At 48.5% G+C, this 24,976-nt stretch overlaps 2 protein-coding genes across 3 annotated transcripts in view; both read left to right on the top strand.

The window, feature by feature from the left end:
- Nucleotides 1-23,829, top strand: part of LOC124048039 (alpha-actinin-1-like) — a 74,994-nt gene extending 51,165 nt beyond the window's left edge. Inside the window, exons 16-18 of the mRNA XM_046368412.1 lie at nucleotides 20,940-21,005; nucleotides 21,451-21,609; nucleotides 22,771-23,829. Of these exons, the coding sequence (XP_046224368.1) occupies nucleotides 20,940-21,005; nucleotides 21,451-21,609; nucleotides 22,771-22,929 (384 nt within the window). The 3' untranslated portion in view covers nucleotides 22,930-23,829. The remainder of the gene's footprint in view (nucleotides 1-20,939; nucleotides 21,006-21,450; nucleotides 21,610-22,770) is intronic.
- The window catches only part of eif2ak2 (eukaryotic translation initiation factor 2-alpha kinase 2), a 192,670-nt gene that overhangs the window by 117,855 nt on the left and 49,839 nt on the right, over nucleotides 1-24,976 (top strand). The window lies entirely within an intron of this gene.

Here is a 24,976-nt window from a genome sequence, read left to right as displayed (position 1 = left end):
GGGTCATTGAAGCATGTTATTCCTCTCATAGTGGGCACTAACAAACTACAGGACGTGCATCATGTAGATTATCAACCAGGACCAACTGATAACATCGATAGTGATGTTTGAACTAATCTAACTTTACCATATCTGTTGAAGAGAGAGGAGGTGATACATTAACACCTGTGTCCCAGAGACTTTACCTTACAGTCCTACTGCACTGACGAGAGAGAGGTGATACATTAACACCTGTGTCCCAGAGACTTTACCTTACAGTCCTAATGCACTGACGAGAGAGAGGAGGTGATACATTAACACCTGTGTCCCAGAGACTTTACCTTACAGTCCTACTGCACTGACGAGAGAGAGGAGGTGATACATTAACACCTGTGTCCCAGAGACTTTACCTTACAGTCCTACTGCACTGAAGAGAGAGGAGGTGATACATTATGTCCCAGAGACTTTACCTTACAGTCCTACTGCACTGACGAGAGAGAGGAGATACATTATGTCCCAGAGACTTTACCTTACAGTCCTACTGCACTGACGAGAGAGAGGAGATACATTATGTCCCAGAGACTTTACCTTACAGTCCTACTGCACTGACGAGATAGAGGAGATACATTATGTCCCAGAGACTTTACCTTACAGTTCTACTGCACTGACGAGAGAGAGGAGATACATTATGTCCCAGAGACTTTACCTTACAGTCCTACTGCACTGACGAGAGAGAGGAGGTGATACATTAACACCTGTGTCCCAGAGACTTTACCTTACAGTCCTACTGCACCGACGAGAGAGAGGAGATACATTAACACCTGTGTCCCAGAGACTTTACCTTACAGTCCTACTGCACTGACGAGAGAGAGGAGATACATTATGTCCCAGAGACTTTACCTTACAGTCCTACTGCACCGACGAGAGAGAGGAGATACATTAACACCTGTGTCCCAGATACATTAACACCTGTGTCCCAGAGACTTTACCTTACAGTCCTACTGCACTGACGAGAGAGAGGAGATACATTATGTCCCAGAGACTTTACCTTACAGTCCTACTGCACTGACGAGAGAGAGGAGATACATTATGTCCCAGAGACTTTACCTTACAGTCCTACTGCACTGACGAGAGAGAGGAGATACATTATGTCCCAGAGACTTTACCTTACAGTCCTACTGCACTGACGAGAGAGAGGAGATACATTATGTCCCAGAGACTTTACCTTACAGTCCTACTGCACTGACGAGAGAGAGGAGATACATTATGTCCCAGAGACTTTACCTTACAGTCCTACTGCACTGACGAGAGAGAGGAGATACATTATGTCCCAGAGACTTTACCTTACAGTCCTACTGCACTGACGAGAGAGAGGAGATACATTATGTCCCAGAGACTTTACCTTACAGTCCTACTGCACCGACGAGAGAGAGGAGATACATTATGTCCCAGAGACTTTACCTTACAGTCCTACTGCACTGACGAGAGAGAGGAGATACATTATGTCCCAGAGACTTTACCTTACAGTCCTACTGCACTGACGAGAGAGAGGAGATACATTATGTCCCAGAGACTTTACCTTACAGTCCTACTGCACTGACGAGAGAGAGGAGATACATTATGTCCCAGAGACTTTACCTTACAGTCCTACTGCACTGACGAGAGAGAGAGGAGATACATTATGTCCCAGAGACTTTACCTTACAGTCCTACTGCACTGAGAGAGAGGAGGTGATACATTAACACCTGTGTCCCAGAGACTTTACCTTACAGTCCTACTGCACGGACGAGAGAGAGGAGATACATTAACACCTGTGTCCCAGAGACTTTACCTTACAGTCCTACTGCACTGACGAGAGAGAGGAGGTGATACATTAACACCTGTGTCCCAGAGACTTTACCTTACAGTCCTACTGCACCGACGAGAGAGAGGAGATACATTAACACCTGTGTCCCAGAGACTTTACCTTACAGTCCTACTGCACTGACGAGAGAGAGAGATACATTACATTATGTCCCAGAGACTTTACCTTACAGTCCTACTGCACTGACGAGAGAGAGGAGATACATTAACACCTGTGTCCCAGAGACTTTACCTTACAGTCCTACTGCACTGACGAGAGAGAGGAGATACATTAACATGTCCCAGAGACTTTACCTTACAGTCCTACTGCACTGACGAGAGAGAGGAGATACATTATGTCCCAGAGACTTTACCTTACAGTCCTACTGCACTGACGAGAGAGAGGAGATACATTATGTCCCAGAGACTTTACCTTACAGTCCTACTGCACTGACGAGAGAGAGGAGATACATTATGTCCCAGAGACTTTACCTTACAGTCCTACTGCACTGACGAGAGAGAGGAGATACATTATGTCCCAGAGACTTTACCTTACAGTCCTACTGCACCGACGAGAGAGAGGAGATACATTAACACCTGTGTCCCAGAGACTTTACCTTACAGTCCTACTGCACTGACGAGAGAGAGGAGATACATTATGTCCCAGAGACTTTACCTTACAGTCCTACTGCACCGACGAGAGAGAGGAGGTGATACATTAACACCTGTGTCCCAGAGACTTTACCTTACAGTCCTACTGCACTGACGAGAGAGAGGAGATACATTATGTCCCAGAGACTTTACCTTACAGTCCTACTGCACCGACGAGAGAGAGGAGATACATTAACACCTGTGTCCCAGAGACTTTACCTTACAGTCCTACTGCACCGACGAGAGAGAGGAGATACATTATGTCCCAGAGACTTTACCTTACAGTCCTACTGCACTGACGAGAGAGAGGAGATACATTATGTCCCAGAGACTTTACCTTACAGTCCTACTGCACTGACGAGAGAGAGGAGATACATTATGTCCCAGAGACATTACCTTACAGTCCTACTGCACTGACGAGAGAGAGGAGATACATTATGTCCCAGAGACTTTACCTTACAGTCCTACTGCACCGACGAGAGAGAGGAGATACATTATGTCCCAGAGACTTTACCTTACAGTCCTACTGCACCGACGAGAGAGAGGAGATACATTATGTCCCAGAGACTTTACCTTACAGTCCTACTGCACTGACGAGAGAGAGGAGATACATTATGTCCCAGAGACTTTACCTTACAGTCCTACTGCACTGACGAGAGAGAGGAGATACATTATGTCCCAGAGACTTTACCTTACAGTCCTACTGCACTGACGAGAGAGAGGAGATACATTATGTCCCAGAGACTTTACCTTACAGTCCTACTGCACCGACGAGAGAGAGGAGATACATTATGTCCCAGAGACTTTACCTTACAGTCCTACTGCACCGACGAGAGAGAGGAGATACATTATGTCCCAGAGACTTTACCTTACAGTCCTACTGCACCGACGAGAGAGAGGAGATACATTATGTCCCAGAGACTTTACCTTACAGTCCTACTGCACTGACGAGAGAGAGGAGATACATTATGTCCCAGAGACTTTACCTTACAGTCCTACTGCACTGACGAGAGAGAGGAGGTGATACATTAACACCTGTGTCCCAGAGACTTTACCTTACAGTCCTACTGCACTGACGAGAGAGAGGAGGTGATACATTAACACCTGTGTCCCAGAGACTTTACCTTACAGTCCTACTGCACTGACGAGAGAGAGGAGGTGATACATTAACACCTGTGTCCCAGAGACTTTACCTTACAGTCCTACTGCACTGACGAGAGAGAGGTGATACATTAACACCTGTGTCCCAGAGACTTTACCTTTACAGTCCTACTGCACCGACGAGAGAGAGGTGATACATTAACACCTGTGTCCCAGAGACTTTACCTTACAGTCCTACTGCACTGACGAGAGAGAGGAGATACATTATGTCCCAGAGACTTTACCTTACAGTCCTACTGCACTGACGAGAGAGAGGAGATACATTATGTCCCAGAGACTTTACCTTACAGTCCTACTGCACTGACGAGAGAGAGGAGATACATTATGTCCCAGAGACTTTACCTTACAGTCCTACTGCACTGACGAGAGAGAGGAGGTGATACATTAACACCTGTGTCCCAGAGACTTTACCTTACAGTCCTACTGCACTGACGAGAGAGAGGAGGTGATACATTAACACCTGTGTCCCAGAGACTTTACCTTACAGTCCTACTGCACTGACGAGAGAGAGGAGGTGATACATTAACACCTGTGTCCCAGAGACTTTACCTTACAGTCCTACTGCACCGACGAGAGAGAGGTGATACATTAACACCTGTGTCCCAGAGACTTTACCTTACAGTCCTACTGCACTGACGAGAGAGAGGAGATACATTATGTCCCAGAGACTTTACCTTACAGTCCTACTGCACCGACGAGAGAGAGGAGATACATTAACACCTGTGTCCCAGAGACTTTACCTTACAGTCCTACTGCACTGACGAGAGAGAGGTGATACATTAACACCTGTGTCCCAGAGACTTTACCTTACAGTCCTACTGCACCGACGAGAGAGAGGAGATACATTATGTCCCAGAGACTTTACCTTACAGTCCTACTGCACTGACGAGAGAGAGGAGATACATTATGTCCCAGAGACTTTACCTTACAGTCCTACTGCACTGACGAGAGAGAGGAGATACATTATGTCCCAGAGACTTTACCTTACAGTCCTACTGCACTGACGAGAGAGAGGAGATACATTATGTCCCAGAGACTTTACCTTACAGTCCTACTGCACCGACGAGAGAGAGGAGATACATTAACACCTGTGTCCCAGAGACTTTACCTTACAGTCCTACTGCACTGACGAGAGAGAGGAGATACATTATGTCCCAGAGACTTTACCTTACAGTCCTACTGCACCGACGAGAGAGAGGAGGTGATACATTAACACCTGTGTCCCAGAGACTTTACCTTACAGTCCTACTGCACTGACGAGAGAGAGGAGATACATTATGTCCCAGAGACTTTACACCTTACAGTCCTACTGCACCGACGAGAGAGAGGAGATACATTAACACCTGTGTCCCAGAGACTTTACCTTACAGTCCTACTGCACTGACGAGAGAGAGGAGATACATTATGTCCCAGAGACTTTACCTTACAGTCCTACTGCACTGACGAGAGAGAGGAGATACATTATGTCCCAGAGACTTTACCTTACAGTCCTACTGCACTGACGAGAGAGAGGAGATACATTATGTCCCAGAGACTTTACCTTACAGTCCTACTGCACTGACGAGAGAGAGGAGATACATTATGTCCCAGAGACTTTACCTTACAGTCCTACTGCACTGACGAGAGAGAGGAGATACATTATGTCCCAGAGACTTTACCTTACAGTCCTACTGCACCGACGAGAGAGAGGAGATACATTATGTCCCAGAGACTTTACCTTACAGTCCTACTGCACTGACGAGAGAGAGGAGATACATTATGTCCCAGAGACTTTACCTTACAGTCCTACTGCACTGACGAGAGAGAGGAGATACATTATGTCCCAGAGACTTTACCTTACAGTCCTACTGCACCGACGAGAGAGAGGAGATACATTATGTCCCAGAGACTTTACCTTACAGTCCTACTGCACCGACGAGAGAGAGGAGATACATTATGTCCCAGAGACTTTACCTTACAGTCCTACTGCACCGACGAGAGAGAGGAGATACATTATGTCCCAGAGACTTTACCTTACAGTCCTACTGCACCGACGAGAGAGAGGAGATACATTATGTCCCAGAGACTTTACCTTACAGTCCTACTGCACTGACGAGAGAGAGGAGATACATTATGTCCCAGAGACTTTACCTTACAGTCCTACTGCACTGACGAGAGAGAGGAGATACATTATGTCCCAGAGACTTTACCTTACAGTCCTACTGCACTGACGAGAGAGAGGAGGTGATACATTAACACCTGTGTCCCAGAGACTTTACCTTACAGTCCTACTGCACTGACGAGAGAGAGGAGGTGATACATTAACACCTGTGTCCCAGAGACTTTACCTTACAGTCCTACTGCACTGACGAGAGAGGAGGTGATACATTAACACCTGTGTCCCAGAGACTTTACCTTACAGTCCTACTGCACTGACGAGAGAGAGGAGGTGATACATTAACACCTGTGTCCCAGAGACTTTACCTTACAGTCCTACTGCACTGACGAGAGAGAGGAGGTGATACATTAACACCTGTGTCCCAGAGACTTTACCTTACAGTCCTACTGCACCGACGAGAGAGAGGTGATACATTAACACCTGTGTCCCAGAGACTTTACCTTACAGTCCTACTGCACTGACGAGAGAGAGGAGATACATTATGTCCCAGAGACTTTACCTTACAGTCCTACTGCACCGACGAGAGAGAGGAGATACATTAACACCTGTGTCCCAGAGACTTTACCTTACAGTCCTACTGCACTGACGAGAGAGAGGTGATACATTAACACCTGTGTCCCAGAGACTTTACCTTACAGTCCTACTGCACCGACGAGAGAGAGGAGATACATTATGTCCCAGAGACTTTACCTTACAGTCCTACTGCACTGACGAGAGAGAGGAGATACATTATGTCCCAGAGACTTTACCTTACAGTCCTACTGCACTGACGAGAGAGAGGAGATACATTATGTCCCAGAGACTTTACCTTACAGTCCTACTGCACTGACGAGAGAGAGGAGATACATTATGTCCCAGAGACTTTACCTTACAGTCCTACTGCACTGACGAGAGAGAGGAGATACATTATGTCCCAGAGACTTTACCTTACAGTCCTACTGCACTGACGAGAGAGAGGAGGTGATACATTAACACCTGTGTCCCAGAGACTTTACCTTACAGTCCTACTGCACCGACGAGAGAGAGGTGATACATTAACACCTGTGTCCCAGAGACTTTACCTTACAGTCCTACTGCACTGACGAGAGAGAGGAGATACATTATGTCCCAGAGACTTTACCTTACAGTCCTACTGCACCGACGAGAGAGAGGAGATACATTAACACCTGTGTCCCAGAGACTTTACCTTACAGTCCTACTGCACTGACGAGAGAGAGGAGATACATTAACACCTGTGTCCCAGAGACTTTACCTTACAGTCCTACTGCACCGACGAGAGAGAGGAGATACATTATGTCCCAGAGACTTTACCTTACAGTCCTACTGCACTGACGAGAGAGAGGAGATACATTATGTCCCAGAGACTTTACCTTACAGTCCTACTGCACTGACGAGAGAGAGGAGATACATTATGTCCCAGAGACTTTACCTTACAGTCCTACTGCACTGACGAGAGAGAGGAGATACATTATGTCCCAGAGACTTTACCTTACAGTCCTACTGCACCGACGAGAGAGAGGAGATACATTAACACCTGTGTCCCAGAGACTTTACCTTACAGTCCTACTGCACTGACGAGAGAGAGGAGATACATTATGTCCCAGAGACTTTACCTTACAGTCCTACTGCACCGACGAGAGAGAGTCCTATGCACTGACGAGAGAGGAGGTGATACATTAACACCTGTGTCCCAGAGACTTTACCTTACAGTCCTACTGCACTGACGAGAGAGAGGAGATACATTATGTCCCAGAGACTTTACCTTACAGTCCTACTGCACTGACGAGAGAGAGGAGATACATTATGTCCCAGAGACTTTACCTTACAGTCCTACTGCACCGACGAGAGAGAGGAGATACATTAACACCTGTGTCCCAGAGACTTTACCTTACAGTCCTACTGCACCGACGAGAGAGAGGAGATACATTATGTCCCAGAGACTTTACCTTACAGTCCTACTGCACTGACGAGAGAGAGGAGATACATTATGTCCCAGAGACTTTACCTTACAGTCCTACTGCACTGACGAGAGAGAGGAGATACATTATGTCCCAGAGACTTTACCTTACAGTCCTACTGCACTGACGAGAGAGAGGAGATACATTATGTCCCAGAGACTTTACCTTACAGTCCTACTGCACTGACGAGAGAGAGGAGATACATTATAGAGACTTTACAGTCCTACTGCACTGACGAGAGAGGAGATACATTATGTCCCAGAGACTTTACAGTCCTACTGCACTGACGAGAGAGAGGAGATACATTATGTCCCAGAGACTTTACCTTACAGTCCTACTGCACTGACGAGAGAGAGGAGATACATTATGTCCCAGAGACTTTACCTTACAGTCCTACTGCACTGACGAGAGAGAGGAGATACATTATGTCCCAGAGACTTTACCTTACAGTCCTACTGCACTGACGAGAGAGAGGAGATACATTATGTCCCAGAGACTTTACCTTACAGTCCTACTGCACTGACGAGAGAGAGGAGATACATTATGTCCCAGAGACTTTACCTTACAGTCCTACTGCACTGACGAGAGAGAGGAGATACATTATGTCCCAGAGACTTTACCTTACAGTCCTACTGCACTGACGAGAGAGGAGATACATTATGTCCCAGAGACTTTACCTTACAGTCCTACTGCACTGACGAGAGAGAGGAGATACATTATGTCCCAGAGACTTTACCTTACAGTCCTACTGCACTGACGAGAGAGAGGAGATGCATTATGTCCCAGAGACTTTACCTTACAGTCCTACTGCACTGACGAGAGAGAGGAGATACATTATGTCCCAGAGACTTTACCTTACAGTCCTACTGCACTGACGAGAGAGAGGAGATACATTATGTCCCAGAGACTTTACCTTACAGTCCTACTGCACAGACGAGAGAGAGGAGATACATTATGTCCCAGAGACTTTACCTTACAGTCCTACTGCACCGACGAGAGAGAGGAGATACATTATGTCCCAGAGACTTTACCTTACAGTCCTACTGCACCGACGAGAGAGAGGAGATACATTATGTCCCAGAGACTTTACCTTACAGTCCTACTGCACCGACGAGAGAGAGGAGATACATTATGTCCCAGAGACTTTACCTTACAGTCCTACTGCACTGACGAGAGAGAGGAGATACATTATGTCCCAGAGACTTTACCTTACAGTCCTACTGCACTGACGAGAGAGAGGAGATACGTTATGTCCCAGAGACTTTACCTTACAGTCCTACTGCACCGACGAGAGAGAGGAGATACATTATGTCCCAGAGACTTTACCTTACAGTCCTACTGCACCGACGAGAGAGAGGAGATACATTATGTCCCAGAGACTTTACCTTAGTCCTACTGCACCGACGAGAGAGAGGAGATACATTATGTCCCAGAGACTTTACCTTACAGTCCTACTGCACCGACTAGAGAGAGGAGATACATTATGTCCCAGAGACTTTACCTTACAGTCCTACTGCACCGACGAGAGAGAGGAGATACATTATGTCCCAGAGACTTTACCTTACAGTCCTACTGCACCGACGAGAGAGAGGAGATACATTATGTCCCAGAGACTTTACCTTACAGTCCTCCTGCACTGACGAGAGAGAGGAGATACATTATGTCCCAGAGACTTTACCTTACAGTCCTACTGCACTGACGAGAGAGAGGAGATACGTTATGTCCCAGAGACTTTACCTTACAGTCCTACTGCACTGACGAGAGAGAGGAGATGCATTATGTCCCAGAGACTTTACCTTAGTCCTACTGCACCGACGAGAGAGAGGAGATACATTATGTCCCAGAGACTTTACCTTACAGTCCTACTGCACCGACGAGAGAGAGGAGATACATTATGTCCCAGAGACTTTACCTTACAGTCCTACTGCACCGACTAGAGAGAGGAGATACATTATGTCCCAGAGACTTTACCTTACAGTCCTACTGCACCGACGAGAGAGAGGAGATACATTATGTCCCAGAGACTTTACCTTACAGTCCTACTGCACCGACGAGAGAGAGGAGATACATTATGTCCCAGAGACTTTACCTTACAGTCCTACTGCACTGACGAGAGAGAGGAGATACATTATGTCCCAGAGACTTTACCTTACAGTCCTACTGCACTGACGAGAGAGAAAGCATTTTAAAAGCCTTTTTTAGGGGTGGTGTCTTTCTCTTTGTGGAGAAAAATATATAGGGGAACTTTTCCCATGAAAAATGGCTGTGACCCAGGGAGCCCCGCCCAGGCAAACCGGTGACCCAGGGAGCCCCGCCCAGGCAAACCGGTGACCCAGGGAGCCCCGCCCAGGCAAACCGGTGACCCAGGGAGCCCCGCCCAGGCAAACCGGTGACCCAGGGAGCCCCGCCCAGGCAAACCGGTGACCCAGGGAGCCCCGCCCAGGCAAACCGGTGACCCAGGGAGCCCCGCCCAGGCAAACCGGTGACCCAGGAGCCCCGCCCAGGCAAACCGGTGACCCAGGGAGCCCCGCTCAGGCAAACCGGTGACCCAGGGAGCCTCGCCCAGGCAAACCGGTGACCCAGGGACCCCGCCCAGGCAAACCGGTGACCCAGGGACCCCGCCCAAGCAAACCGGTGACCCAGGGAGCCCCCCAGGCAAACCGGTGACCCAGGGACCCCGCCCAAGCAAACCGGTGACCCAGGGAGCCCCCCCCCAGGCAAACCGGTGACCCAGGGACCCCATTATGTCCCAGAGACTTTACCTTACCCAGGCAAACCGGTGACCCAGAGTGTTATGTTGCATATTGGCTGGGCCGGCCCTGCTCGCGGGTGCTTTTTCAAAAAATCTACTGTCAGTAATTGTAATTCACTCCAATAGCTAGGTTTCCGTCCAATTGGCGACAGATTTTCATGCTAATATTGTAAAATCCTGATTTAAAGAAAAATATAAATGTTCCCACCAGTGGTGTGTTTCAGCCAAACAAGACTCGTTACAGATACAGTGCATTGTGACATAGTACACACAAGACTCGTTACAGATACAGTGCATTGTGACATAGTACACACAAGACTCGTTACAGATACAGTGCATTGTGACATAGTACACACGAGACTCGTTACAGATACAGTGCATTGTGACATAGTACACACAAGACTCGTTACAGATACAGTTGATTGTGACATAGTACACACAAGACTCGTTACAGATACAGTGCATTGTGACATAGTACACACAAGACTCGTTACAGATACAGTGCATTGTGACATAGTACACACAAGACTCGTTACAGATACAGTGCATTGTGACATAGTACACACAAGACTCGTTACAGATACAGTGCATTGTGACATAGTACACACAAGACTCGTTACAGATACAGTGCATTGTGACATAGTACACACAAGACTCGTTACAGATACAGTTGATTGTGACATAGTACACACAAGACTCGTTACAGATACAGTGCATTGTGACATAGTACACACAAGACTCGTTACAGATACAGTGCATTGTGACATAGTACACACAAGACTCGTTACAGATACAGTGCATTGTGACATAGTACACACAAGACTCGTTACAGATACAGTGCATTGTGACATAGTACACACAAGACTCGTTACAGATACAGTGCATTGTGACATAGTACACACAAGACTCGTTACAGATACAGTGCATTGTGACATAGTACACGCCGAATGAAAAATAAATCCACTTTCAACTCTTTTTTTTTCGCAAATATACCTACTCTGATCTTGGCACATGCCCTCTAGCCAACAGCTCACAGATACAGTGTGGCTATACTTTAAAAAAATATATTTAACCAGGCAAGTCAGTTAAGAATGACGGCCGAGGAACAGTGGGTTAACTTCCTTGTTCAGGGGCAGAACGACAGATTTGTACCTTGTCAGCTCAGGGATTTGATCTTGCAACCTTCCGGTTACGAGTCCAGCCACTAGGCTACCCTGCCGCCCCGGTAGACTAGTCTACATGATGAGACTCTTATGGATAAGAGAGATAAGAGCATTTTATTTGTTTAATCATTTAAACTAGGCGTGTCAAGAACAAATTCTTATTTACAATGACGGGCCAAACCCGGACGAACCCGGACGACCCCGAGCCAATTGTGCACCGCCCTGTGGGACTCCCGATCACGGCCGGTTGTGATACAGCCCGGGGATCGGACCAGGGTCTTTAGTGAGGCCTTTATCACTGAAATGCAGTGCCTTAGACATCTGCGCCACACGTGAGGGTAGTCTACATGATGAGATTATTATTATTTATTATTTTTTTTGTCAAACGGCAGTCAAGCATCGATCGTCATGGTCACCACGGTCACCATGGTCACCACGATTAGAATAAAGGTTAGGACTGTGAACTGTTACCACCCTGTGATAACACCCGATTTAATCTGTCGCCTAATGAACGGCATGGTTTCCTGGGTCGTAGTGGAAGAACCCCCAAACACATCACATCATCTCGTGTACTATTGATTCTTATTATATCAATATTTGTGCGATACAAGACATTTCCACCGCTATTTCTTGCATAATCAATTTTTTATCTGTCGGCATTTATAAAATTGTACCCGAAAACGTCCTATTTCCATCTCCTCTCTTTTACACATAAAAATATGTGGATGTAATTGTGGTCAGTGAGTAATTTCCATTAGGATAAAATAAAATAATCTACTTTCTACTGTGGATATGTAAATTCAACATTTTTGTTTATTCTGTTGTTACTAGCGATAGGCCTATTTCTAAAAACATTTCATTTAAAAAAACATTTATTTTTATTTTTTTTAAAGTAATTATATGGACCCCCCTGCAGTACCTCTGTGGACCCCCCCCACCCCAGTTTGAATAATGTAGTCCCCTATTGTTATTTAACCTATGTGGTGCTATGTACCCAAGCTCAGTCCCAGGGACCCTGAAGGGGGGGCGTTTTAGTCGCTCTGGATAAGAGCGTCTGCTAAATGACTTAAATGTAAATGTTTTGGTTTTTGCCCTAGCACTACACAGCTCATCAAGCTTTGATGAATTGAATCAGCTGTATAGTGCTAGGGCAAAAAAACCAAAATGTGCCCCATTTTGGGGTCCCCGGGACCGAGTTTGGGAAACACTGTGTTACTGTATATGATGTGAAATGAATGATACCTCGTACTGTCTACTATAGTCTGCTGGCCACACTGCACCTAACAGCTCTGAATGCCTCCATATCACACAGCACCTCACCTCAGGTCCTAATGTTTGGCACTGTTGTGTTTTCTGTCTCTTCTTGTGCATGGTCCCAACCCCTTATCAACCATCCCCAACCCCTTATCAACCATCCCCAACCCTTTATCAACCATCCCCAACCCCTTATCAACCATCCCCAACCCCTTATCAACCATCCCCAACCCTTTATCAACCATCCCCAACCCTTTATCAACCATCCCCAACCCCTTATCAACCATCCCCAACCCCTTATCAACCATCCCCAACCCTTTATCAACCATCCCCAACCCTTTATCAACCATCCCCAACCCCTTATCAACCATCCCCAACCCCTTATCAACCATCCCCAACCCCTTATCAACCATCCCCAACCCCTTATCAACCATCCCCAACCCCTTATCAACCATCCCCAACCCTTTATCAACCATCCCCAACCCTTTATCAACCATCCCCAACCCTTTATCAACCATCCCCAACCCTTTATCAACCATCCCCAACCCCTTATCAACCATCCCCAACCCCTTATCAACCATCCCCAACCATCCCCTCCTATCCCCAACCCCTTATCAACCATCCCCAACCCCTTATCAACCATCCCCAACCATCCCCTCCTATCCCCAACCCCTTATCAACCATCCCCAACCCCTTATCAACCATCCCCAACCCCTTATCAACCATCCCAACCCTTTATCAACCATCCCAACCCTTTATCAACCATCCCCAACCCCTTATCAACCATCCCCAACCCCTTATCAACCATCCCCAACCCCTTATCAACCATCCCCAACCCCTTATCAACCATCCCCAACCCTTTATCAACCATCCCCAACCCTTTATCAACCATCCCCAACCCTTTATCAACCATCCCCAACCCTTTATCAACCATCCCCAACCCTTTATCAACCATCCCCAACCCTTTATCAACCATCCCCAACCCTTTATCAACCATCCCCAACCCCTTATCAACCATCCCAACCTCTTATCAACCATCCCTTACTACCCCCAACCCCTTATCAACCATCCCCTCCTATCCCCAACCCCTTATCAACCATCCCCAACCCCTTATCAACCATCCCCAACCCCTCATCAACCATCCCTTACTATCCCCAACCCCTTATCAACCATCCCCTACTACCCCCAACCCCTTATCAACCATCCCTTACTACCCCCAACCCCTTATCAACCATCCCTTACTACCCCCAACCCCTTATCAACCATCCCTTACTACCCCCAACCCCTTATCAACCATCCCTTACTACCCCCAACCCCTTATCAACCATCCCCTACTATCCCCAACCCCTTATCAACCATCCACCCCTATCCCCAACCCCTCATCAACCATCCCCTACTATCCCCAACCCCTTATCAACTATCCACCCCTACCCCCTCTCCCTCTGCATGACGCACACCCACCCTCGCCTACCCACCCCCGCCCTCTCCAATCCACCCTGCTCCTCCTGCCCACCCCCACTTCACGTGCACCTGGCCCACACTGGCCTTTGGTACCTGGCACACCTGGTTGGCACCCCCACTGCACCTGACACTCCAGGACCACTCAGGCACTCTGGGTGCTGAGGAGTTCAAGGCCTGCCTGATCAGCCTGGGCTTCGATATAGCCAACGATGCACAGGTACTGAGGTTAACAATGTTGGTTTGTTTTGTTCTCTTTCTTTCTCTACTCCACTCTACCTCCCTCTACTTCCCTCCAACCCCTTATCAACCACCCCCCCCTATCCCCAACCCCTTATCAACCATCCCCCCTACCCCTCTTAACCTCATCTAACCTCCTCTACCTCCCTCTAACCCCCTCTAACCCCCTCTACTCCTCTCTAACCCCCCTACTCCTCTCTAACCCCCCTACCTACTTCTAACCCTCTCTACCTCCCTCTACTCTCCTCTAACCCCATCTAACCTCCCTCTACTCTCCTCTAACCCCTCTACCTCCCCTTACCTCCTTCTACTCTCCCTCTACTCCCCTCTACCTCACTCTACTCCCCTCTACCTCCCTCTACTCCCCTCTACCTCTCTCTACTCCCCTCTACCTCTCTCTACTCCCCTCTACCTCTCTCTCCTCCCCTCTACCTCTCTCTACTCCCCTCTACCTCTCTCTACTCCCCTCTACCTCTCTCTACTCCCCTCTACCTCTCTCTACTCCCCTCTACCTCTCTCTACTCCCCTCTACCTCTCTCTCCTCTCCTCTACCTCCCTCTACTCTCCTCTACCTCTCTACTCCCCTCTACCTCTCTCTACTCCCCTCTACCTCTACCTCTACTCCCCTCTACCTCCATCTACCTCCCTCTCCCCCCCCACCTATCTCTACTCCCTCTACCTCTCTCTACTCCCCTCTACCCCTCTCTACTCCCCTCTACCTCTCTCTACTCCCCTCTACCTCTCTCTCCTCTCCTCTACCTCCCTCTACTCTCCTCTACCTCTCTACTCCCCTCACCTCTCTCTACTCCCCTCTACCTCTCTCTACTCCCCTATACCTCCATCTACCTCCCTCTACTCCCCCTACCTATCTCTACTCCCCTCTACCTCTCTACTCCACTCTACCTCTCTCTACTCCTCTCTACCTCTCTCTACTCCCCTCTACCTCTCTCTCCTCTCCTCTACCTCCCTCTACTCTCCTCTACCTCTCTCTCCTCTCCTCTACCTCCCTCTACTCTCCTCTACCTCTAACTCTACCTCTCTACTCCCCTCTACCTCTCTCTCCTCTACCTCCCTCTCCTCTCCTCTACCTCTCTACTCCCCTCTACCTCTCTCTACTCCCCTCTACCTCTCTCTACTCCCCTCTACCTCTCTCTACTCCCCTCTACCTCTCTCTACTCCCCTCTACCTCTCTCTACTCCCCTCTACCTCTCTCTACTCCCCTCTACCTCTCTCTACTCCCCTCTACCTCTACCTCTCTCTCCTCTCTACCTCTACCTCCTCTACCTCTACCTCTCCTCTCTCCTACCTCCCTCTACCTCCTCTACCTCTCTCTACTCCCCTCTACCTCCCCTCTACTCCCCTCTACCTCCTCTACTCTCCTCTACCTCTCTACTCCCCTCTACCCCTCTACTCCCCTCTACCTCTCTCTACTCCCCCTCTACCTCTCTCTACTCCTCCCTCTACCTCTCTACTCCCTCTACCTCTCTCTACTCCCCTCTACCTCTCTCTACTCCCCTCTACCTCTCTCTACTCCCCCCCTCTACCTCTCTCTACTCCCCTCTACCTCTCTACTCCCCTCTACCTCTACCTCTACCTCCTCTACCTCCCTCTACTCCCTCTACCTCTCTCTACTCCCCTCTACCTCTACCTCCACCCTCTACTCCCCTCTACCTCTCTCTCCTCTCCTCTACCTCTCTACTCCTCTACCTCTCTCTACTCCCTCCCTCTACTCCCTCTACCTCTCTCTACTCCCCTCTACCTCTCTCTACTCCTCTACTCTCTCTACTCCCCCTCTACCTCTACCTCTCTACTCCCCTCTACCTCTACCTCTCTCCTCCCCTCTACCTCTCTCTACTCCCCCTACCTCCTCTACCTCCTCTACTCCCCTACCTATCTCTACTCCCCTCTACCTCTCTACTCCCCTCTACCTCTCTCTACTCCACCTCTACCCTCTCTACTCCCCTCTACCTCTCTACTCCCCTCTACCTCTCTCTCCTCTCCTCTACCTCCCTCTACTCTCCTCTACCCTCTACCCCTCTACCCCTCTACTCCTCTACTCTCTACCTCTACTCCCCTCTACCTCCATCTACCTCCCTCTCCTCCCCCCACCTATCTCTACTCCCCCTACCTCTACTCCCCTCTACCTCTCTCTACTCCCCTCCCCTCTACTCCCCTCTACCTCTCTCTCCTCTCCTCTACCTCCCTCTACTCCCTCTACCTCTCTACTCCCCTCACCTCTCTCTCTCCCCTCTACCTCTCTCTACTCCCCTATACCTCCATCTACCTCCTCTACTCCCTCTACCTCTCTCTACTCCCCTCTACCTCTACTCCCCTCTACCCTCTACCCTCTCTACCTCTCTCTACTCCCCTCTACCCTCTACCTCTCTCTCCTCTACCCCCTACTCTCTCTACTCTCCCTCTCTCCTCCCTCTCTACTCCCTCTACCTCTACCTCCCTCTCCTCTACCTCCCCTCTCCTCTACCTCTCTACTCCCCTCTACCTCTCTCTACTCCCCTCTACCTCTACCTCTCTACTCCCCTCTACCCTCTCTCCTCTACCTCCTCTCCTCTCCTCTACCTCTCTACTCCCCCTACCTCTCTCTACTCCCCTACCTCTCTACTCCCCTCTACCTCTCTCTACTCCCCTCTACCTCCTCTACTCCCCCTACCTCTCTCTCTCCCCTCTACCCTCTACTCCCCTCTACCTCTCTCTACTCCCCTCTACCTCTACCTCTACTCCCTCCTCTACCTCTCTACTCCCCTCTACCTCTCTCTCTCCTCTCCTCTACCTCCTCTCTACTCTCCTCTACCTCTCTCTACTCCCCTCTACCTCTACCTCTCTACTCCCCTCTACCTCTACCTCTGTCTCTCTCCTCTACCTCTCTACTCCCCTCTACCTCTCTCTACTCCCCTCTACCTCTCTCTACTCCCCCTCTACCTCTCTACTCCCCTCACCTCTCTCTCCCCCTCTACCTCTCTCTACTCCCCCCTCTACCTCTCTCTCTACTCCCCCTACCTCTACCTCTCTCCTCTCCCTCTACCTCTCTACTCCCCTCTACCTCTACCTCTCTCTCCTCCTCTACCTCCCTCTACTCTCCTCTACCTCTCTCTACTCCCCCTACCTCTACCTCTCTCTACTCCCCTCTACCTCTACTCTCTCTCTCCCCCTCTACCTCTCTACTCCCCTCTACCTCTCTCTACTCCTCTCTACCTCTCTCTACTCCCCTCTACCTCTCTCTACTCCCCTCTACCTCTCTCCCCCCCTCTCTCTACCTCTCTCTCTCCCTCTACCTCCTCTCTACTCCTCTACCTCTACCTCTACTCCCTCTACCTCCATCTACCTCCTCTCCTCCCCCCCACCTATCTCTACTCCCCCCCTACCTCTCTCTACTCCCCTCTACCTCTCTCTACTCCCCTCTACCTCTCTCTACTCCCCTCTACCTCTCTCTCCTCTCCTCTACCTCCCTCTACTCTCCTCTACCTCTCTACTCCCCTCACCTCTCTACTCCCTCTACCTCTCTCTACTCCCCTATACCTCCATCTACCTCCACCTACTCCCCCTACCTATCTCTACTCCCTCTACCTCTCTACTCCCCTCTACCTCTCTCTACTCCTCTCTACTCTCTCTACTCCCCTCTACCTCTCTCTCCTCTCCTCTACCTCCCTCTACTCTCCTCTACCTCTCCTCTCCTCTACCTCCTCTACTCTCCTCTACCTCTAACTCTACCTCTCTACTCCCCTCTACCTCTCTCTCCTCTACCTCCTCTCCTCTCCTCTACCTCTCTACTCCCTCTACTCCTCTACTCCCCTCTACCTCTCTCTACTCCCTCTACCTCTCTACTCCCCTCTACCTCTCTCTACTCCCCTCTACCTCTCTCTACTCTACCCCTCTACTCCCCTACCTCTCTCTACTCCCCTCTACCTCTACCTCTCTCTCCCCCCTCTACCTCTCTCTCCCCTCTACCTCTACCTCTCTCTCCTCTCCTCTACCCCCTCTACTCTCCTCTACCTCTCTCTACTCCCCTCTACCTCTACCTCTCTACTCCCCTCTACCTACCTCTGTCTCCCTCCTCTACCTCTCTACCCCCCCTCTACCTCTCTCTACTCCCCTCTACCTCTCTCTCCCCTCCCTCTCTCTACTCCCCTCTACCTCTCTACTCCCCTACCTCTCTCTACCCCTCTACCTCTACCTCTCTACTCCCCTCTACCTCTACCTCTCTCTCCTCTCCTCTACCTCTCTACTCCCCTCTACCTCTACCTCTCTCTCCTCTCCTCTACCTCCCTCTACTCTCCTCTACCTCTCTCTACTCCCCTCTACCTCTACCTCTACCTCTCTACTCCCCTCTACCTCTACCTCTCTCTCCTCTCCTCTACCTCTCTACTCCCCTCTACCTCTCTCTACTCCCCTCTACCTCTCTCTACTCCCCTCTACCTCTCTCTACTCCCCTCTACCTCTCTCTACTCCCCTCTACCTCTACCTCTCTCTCCTCTCCTCTACCTCTCTCTACTCCCCTCTACCTCTACCTCTCTCTCCTCTCCTCTACCTCCCTCTACTCTCCTCTACCTCTCTACTCCCCTCTACCTCTCTCTACTCCCCTCTACCTCTACCTCTCTACTCCCCTCTACCTCTACCTCTCTCTCCTCTACCTCCCTCTCCTCTACCTCCTTCTCCTCTCCTCTACTCTCTCTACTCCCCTCTACCTCTCTCTACTCCCCTCTACCTCTCTCTACTCCCCTCTACCTCTCTCTACTCCCCTCTACCTCTCTCTACTCCCCTCTACCTCTCTCTACTCCCCTCTACCTCTCTCTACTCCCCTCTACCTCTCTCTACTCCCCTCTACCTCTCTCTACTCCCTCTACCTCTCTCTACTCCCCTCTACCTCTCTCTACTCCCCTCTACCTCTCTCTACTCCCCTCTACCTCTCTCTACTCCCCTCTACCTCTCTCTACTCCCCTCTACCTCTCTCTACTCCCCTCTACCTCTACCTCTCTCTCCTCTACCTCCCTCTACTCTCCTCTACCTCTCTACTCCCCTCTACCTCTCTCTACTCCCCTCTACCTCTACCTCCCTCTACTCTCCTCTACCTCTCTACTCCCCTCTACCTCTCTCTACTCCCCTCTACCTCTACCTCTCTCTCCCCTCCTCTACCTCCCTCTACTCTCCTCTACCTCTCTACTCCCTCCTCTACCTCTCTACTCCCCTCTACCTCTACCTTCCTCTCATCTACCTCTCTACTCCCCTCTACCTCTCTCTCCTCTTCTCTACCTCTCTACTCCCCTCTACCTCTCTACTCCCCTCTACCTCTCTACTCCCCTCTACCTCTCTACTCCCCTCTACCTCTCTCTACTCCCCTCTACCTCTACCTCTCTCTCCCCTCCTCTACCTCCCTCTACTCTCCTCTACCTCTCTACTCCCCTCTACCTCTACCTCTCTACTCTACCTCTACCTCCCTCTACTCTCCTCTACCTCTCTACTCCCCTCTACCTCTCTCTCCCCTCTCTACCTCCCTCTACTCTCCTCTACCTCTCTACTCCCCTCTACCTCTACCTCTCTACTCCCCTCTACCTCCTCTCCACTCCCCTCTACCTCCTCTCCTCTCCTCTACATCTCTACTCCCCTCTACCTCTCTCTCCTCTTCTCTACCTCTCTACTCCCCTCTACCTCTACCTCTCTCTCCTCTACCTCCCTCTCCTCTCCTCTACCTCTCTACTCTCCTCTTCTCTACCTCTCTACTCCCCTCTACCTCTACCTCTCTCTCCTCCTCTACCTCGCTCTCCTCTTCTCTACCTCTCTACTCCCCTCTACCTCTACCTCTCTCTCTCCTCTCCTCTACCTCCCTCTCCTCTCCTCTACCTCTCTACTCCCCTCTACCTCTCTCTCCTCTCCTCTACCTCTCTCTCCTCTACCTCTCTCTCCTCTCCTCTACCTCTCTACTCCCCTCTACCTCTACCTCTCTACTCCCCTCTACCTCTACCTCTCTCTCCTCTCCTCTACCTCCCTCTCCTCTCCTCTACCTCTACTCCCCTCTACCTCTCTCTCCTCTACCTCTCTCTCCTCTCCTCTACCTCTCTACTCCCCTCTACCTCTCTCTACCCCCCTCTACCTCTCTCTCCTCTCCTCTAACCACCTCTACCCCCTTACCTTTATTCTTCTGATTCTTCTTCTACCCCCTTCTTACTATCCTTCCTCCAATTTTCCTTTCGCAATGTCGTGTGACATCCCTCTCCTACTCTATTTTCCCCCTCAATACCTCCTATCACTTTTCAATCTTCTTCCTCGTTCGTTCCTCCTCTGTACTGTTTGTCCCTCTCTGATACCTGTAGAAGAAAACAGGGATGATGGAAGCTGAAGACTTCAAAACCTGCCTTATCTCCCTCGGTTACAACATGGTAAAGCCTAAACATCAGCTCCAATCCCTCCCTCAGTCAAGTATCCTCCTATGGTTCCTTATACACGTACCAACATGTGCCTTGTAGTCATTTGTGGAAACTGTTCACTTGTCTCTTCAAGATCAGTCTGCATTGAATTGGAAAAGAAATGATTCACCAATCATGATCACATGTGTTGTAAAAACCAGAAAATTGTCTCTCGTCTCTGATTAACTGTATATTACTGTGTAAACATTCTAGTTTGTTTACTGCCTCTATAGCCTGGTCCCTGTCACATCTGTTTGTGCTGTCATACAATGACCATAGTTGGCAAGACAGCACAAACAGATCTGGAAACCAGGCTACGTCTCAAATGGCCCTACATAGTGCACAACTTTTGACCAGAGCCCAAAAGGGCACCACAATGGTTCCCGTGGTGACGGTGTTCTTGGCTCCTGTCCAATAGGGTGAAGCAGAGTTCTCTCGCATCATGAGCATCGTGGATCCCAACCGGGTGGGCGTGGTCACGTTCCAGGCCTTCATAGACTTCATGTCCCGGGAGACGGCCGACACAGACACCGCTGACCAGGTCATGGCCTCCTTCAAGGTCCTGGCTGGGGACAAGGTACTCCTCCAACTAGACCAGGGATGGGCAACATTGATAGGGGTGGGAGCCACAAAGAAAAATCTGAACTCATCATGAGGGGCCGCAGTGGCTTGTGGGTCTGTGTACCCACATCCATACACACACACATACAGTCAGAGCCGGCCCTAGCCTTTTGGCGGCCAAAAGTACATTTAGAGTACATTTTCTGCAAATCTACACATTTTGCCATAAGGTAGAGACAAATGTTTGCAGTTTTTAAAGGCCCAGTACAGTCAAATAACATATTTTCCTCCATTTTATATTTCCACACTGAGGTTGGAATAATAGTCGGTCAGTATCAGTCAGTCGGTCAATCAATCAATCAATCAATCAATTAAGTGTATTCATAAAGCTCACTGAAAGCCAGTCTATGAATCGGTAGATCGGTTCTACGTGCTTTATTTCTATGCTTCCCGTTCTTAAGTTTTATTTTTGCATCTTACTTTTGGTTTTGTACACCAGCTTCAAACAGCTGAAAATAAAATATTTTTGGTCATTGAAAAGATATTTCACAGCGGCTTAGGATGGTACAATGATTCTCTACATCCTGAGTGCTTGTTTTGTCACATAAACTAAAATTAGGCAAATTATTCGAATTTTTCCAACCAGGAAATGGCGGAGCAATTTTTGCTTATTGCACATTTAAGTAGGTACTTACTTTGGCCACTGCCAAATCTTGCTTAGGGCCCCCAAAAGAAGCCCCCTAGAGGCGTTTTTGTCTGAGCTTCCCTGATATTTTCCGGAACATTCCGATACCTTTCTGATGCATTTCAGTGACTTACTGCTGCAAACACACCTTTCCCATATTTCCAAGTCACATGAAACACATATTAAAGTTATTAGCCTTTACGAACATAGAAACTTGGTTGCAGTTTCTGTGCCACAACAGGTATTTTTTTTATACATCTGTAATACTGGTAATTAGAATGTGTTGTTTGGTGTCAAGTTATATGGTTACATTTTGTATGATTTTATGATTGCTTACTAAAAAGCTATTGTTTACATTTTTTTATTTACAAATACATAAACGTCTATTTGTTTGGCCCACGGCCAACCACTGATTTTTATATTTTGGCCAAACGAGCCCAAAGGTTTGAGAACCCCTAGACTGTTCTTACCTTCTCGTTTCCCCTCCTTCAGAACTACATCCTGGCCGATGAGCTTCGTCGTGAGTTGCCTCCTGACCAGGCAGAGTACTGTATCGCCCGCATGGCTCCCTACGCCGGCCCCGACGCGATACCCGGTGCCCTCGACTACATGTCCTTCTCCACCGCACTCTACGGAGAGAGTGACCTCTGAGTGACCTTTGACCCCTAACATGTGAGGTCGCTCACCAGCCTACCTGCTCTTACCACCGCCCCCCCGCAAGACCCTCCTACTGCTCCAACACCGCAGCTCTGCTCTAGCATAGGTGCCAGATCTGTTTGTGTTGTCTTACCCAACTCATCGTTGTCACGCCAGTTTAGCAAAACACAGATCTGGCATCAGGCTAGCCCTGCTCTACAACGCTCAAAACAGCACAGACAAATCTGGCATCAGGCTAGCCCTGCTCTACAACGCTCAAAACAGCACAGACAGATCTGGCATCAGGCTAGCCCTGCTCTACAACGCTCAAAACAGCACAGACAGATCTGGCATCAGGCTAGCCCTGCTCTACAACGCTCATAACAGCACAGACAGATCTGGCATCAGGCTTAGCCCTGCTCTATAATGCTAACATGTTTTTTTCTATGTTCCTGGCCTTATCTTATATGTCATAATCATCTTGTCTGCCCCCCTTCCCCCTCCTTCCTTTTCCACTCATTCCCCCCTCCGCCAACCCCTTTACTGGTGTAGGCTGAAGTTGCCCCTAGATGCTGATCTGGGGTCAGTTTAGAACTTTCCCCACTCTAGTAGTTAGTTAGGATTGAGGGAGTGAAAGCTGATCCTAGATCTGTACCCAAGGGAAACTTCACCCCCGGACGGAGCAAGCCCCTTCCCTCCCTCATACTTTCTCTCAGTTGGACTTGCTTCCCATGCAGCAACACTCTCCAGGTTTACAAAAAGGGAGAGAAATGTGTTTTTATTTTTCTTGTTATTGTTTTTCTTCATAAAATGAATAAAGCTAACATATTTTATTATACAGAACAAAAAAAGGTATTTTTCTTCACCTGCTAAAAAAAAAAGAAACAACAATTGAAATAAAGATAAATTGCTATACTTGGTCCTTAATTTACCCATTTTTTTCTCCTTTGATAAGTACACAGTGACATTAATAACCGATGATGTTTATTGTGTCTGTGATGAAACTATATGTGATATTCAAAATGAACTATCTCCAGCAAAAGTATGACATTGTGAAGCGATGCTGCAGAACATAAGACAATATCAAGCTGGAAAGTAGCTTTAGGTGCAGGTGTAATATGGTTCAATTTGGCACGAGGGGTTTGTGGTACATGGCCAATATACCACAGCTAAGGGCTGTTCTTAGTTACGACGCAACGCGGAGCGCCTGGATACAACCATTAGCCGTGGTATATTGGCCATATATCACAAACCCCTGAGGTGTCTTATTGCTATTATCAACTGGTTACCAACGTAATTAGAGGAGTAAAAATACATGTTTTGTCATAGCCGTGGTATACGGTCTCATATACCACGGCTGTCAGCCAATCAGTATTCAGGGCCGGAACCACCCAGTTTATAATAAAAATTAATGGTAGCTGGGGTGATAGACTGGATGTAGATTGGCTATAGGGCAATGCTGAGGATACAAGAGGAATATGCAATATCATATTCTGACATTTGAGCCCTGGGAGGTTATATACCCAAGTTCACTCCACCCTGCTAGCAGGAAGTAGTTCTATTACTTGGTGTTTGAGAAGAATCCAGTTCCTGTACAGCGTTTTCTTTAGGCCGCTGGCTCTGGTCGTCTGCCAGAGGAAGATCCTTCTGTAGCTCAGTTGGTAGAGCGTGGCGCTTGTAACGCCAGGGTAGTGGGTTCGATTCCCGGGACCACCCATACGTAGAATGTATGCACACATTACTGTAAGTCTCTTTGGATAAAAGCGTCTGCTAAATGGCATATATTATATTATTATTATATTATATATTATTATTATTATATTATAAGATCGAAGAATGGATTCAGAGGCTGATAAAGAAGAAGAGACTGCGGAGAAGAGCTTATTCATTTCCTTGATTCACTTACATATTTATGTTGAATTCTGTAATCAAATTACAGTAATATGGACAATGGAAGAAATTAAATAAGTGGGTTTGGCATGTTATTTAGATCAATGTTCTTTACAGAAACATGTAACTAATGTGGGGCTTTTTTTCCTCTAAATATAACGTGAGACTAAAG

This window comes from Oncorhynchus gorbuscha, linkage group LG11 (assembly GCF_021184085.1).
Source record: "Oncorhynchus gorbuscha isolate QuinsamMale2020 ecotype Even-year linkage group LG11, OgorEven_v1.0, whole genome shotgun sequence".
NCBI lineage: Eukaryota > Metazoa > Chordata > Actinopteri > Salmoniformes > Salmonidae > Oncorhynchus > Oncorhynchus gorbuscha.
Note: the sequence above shows the minus strand (reverse complement) of the source record. Positions and strands in the feature narration are given on the sequence as shown.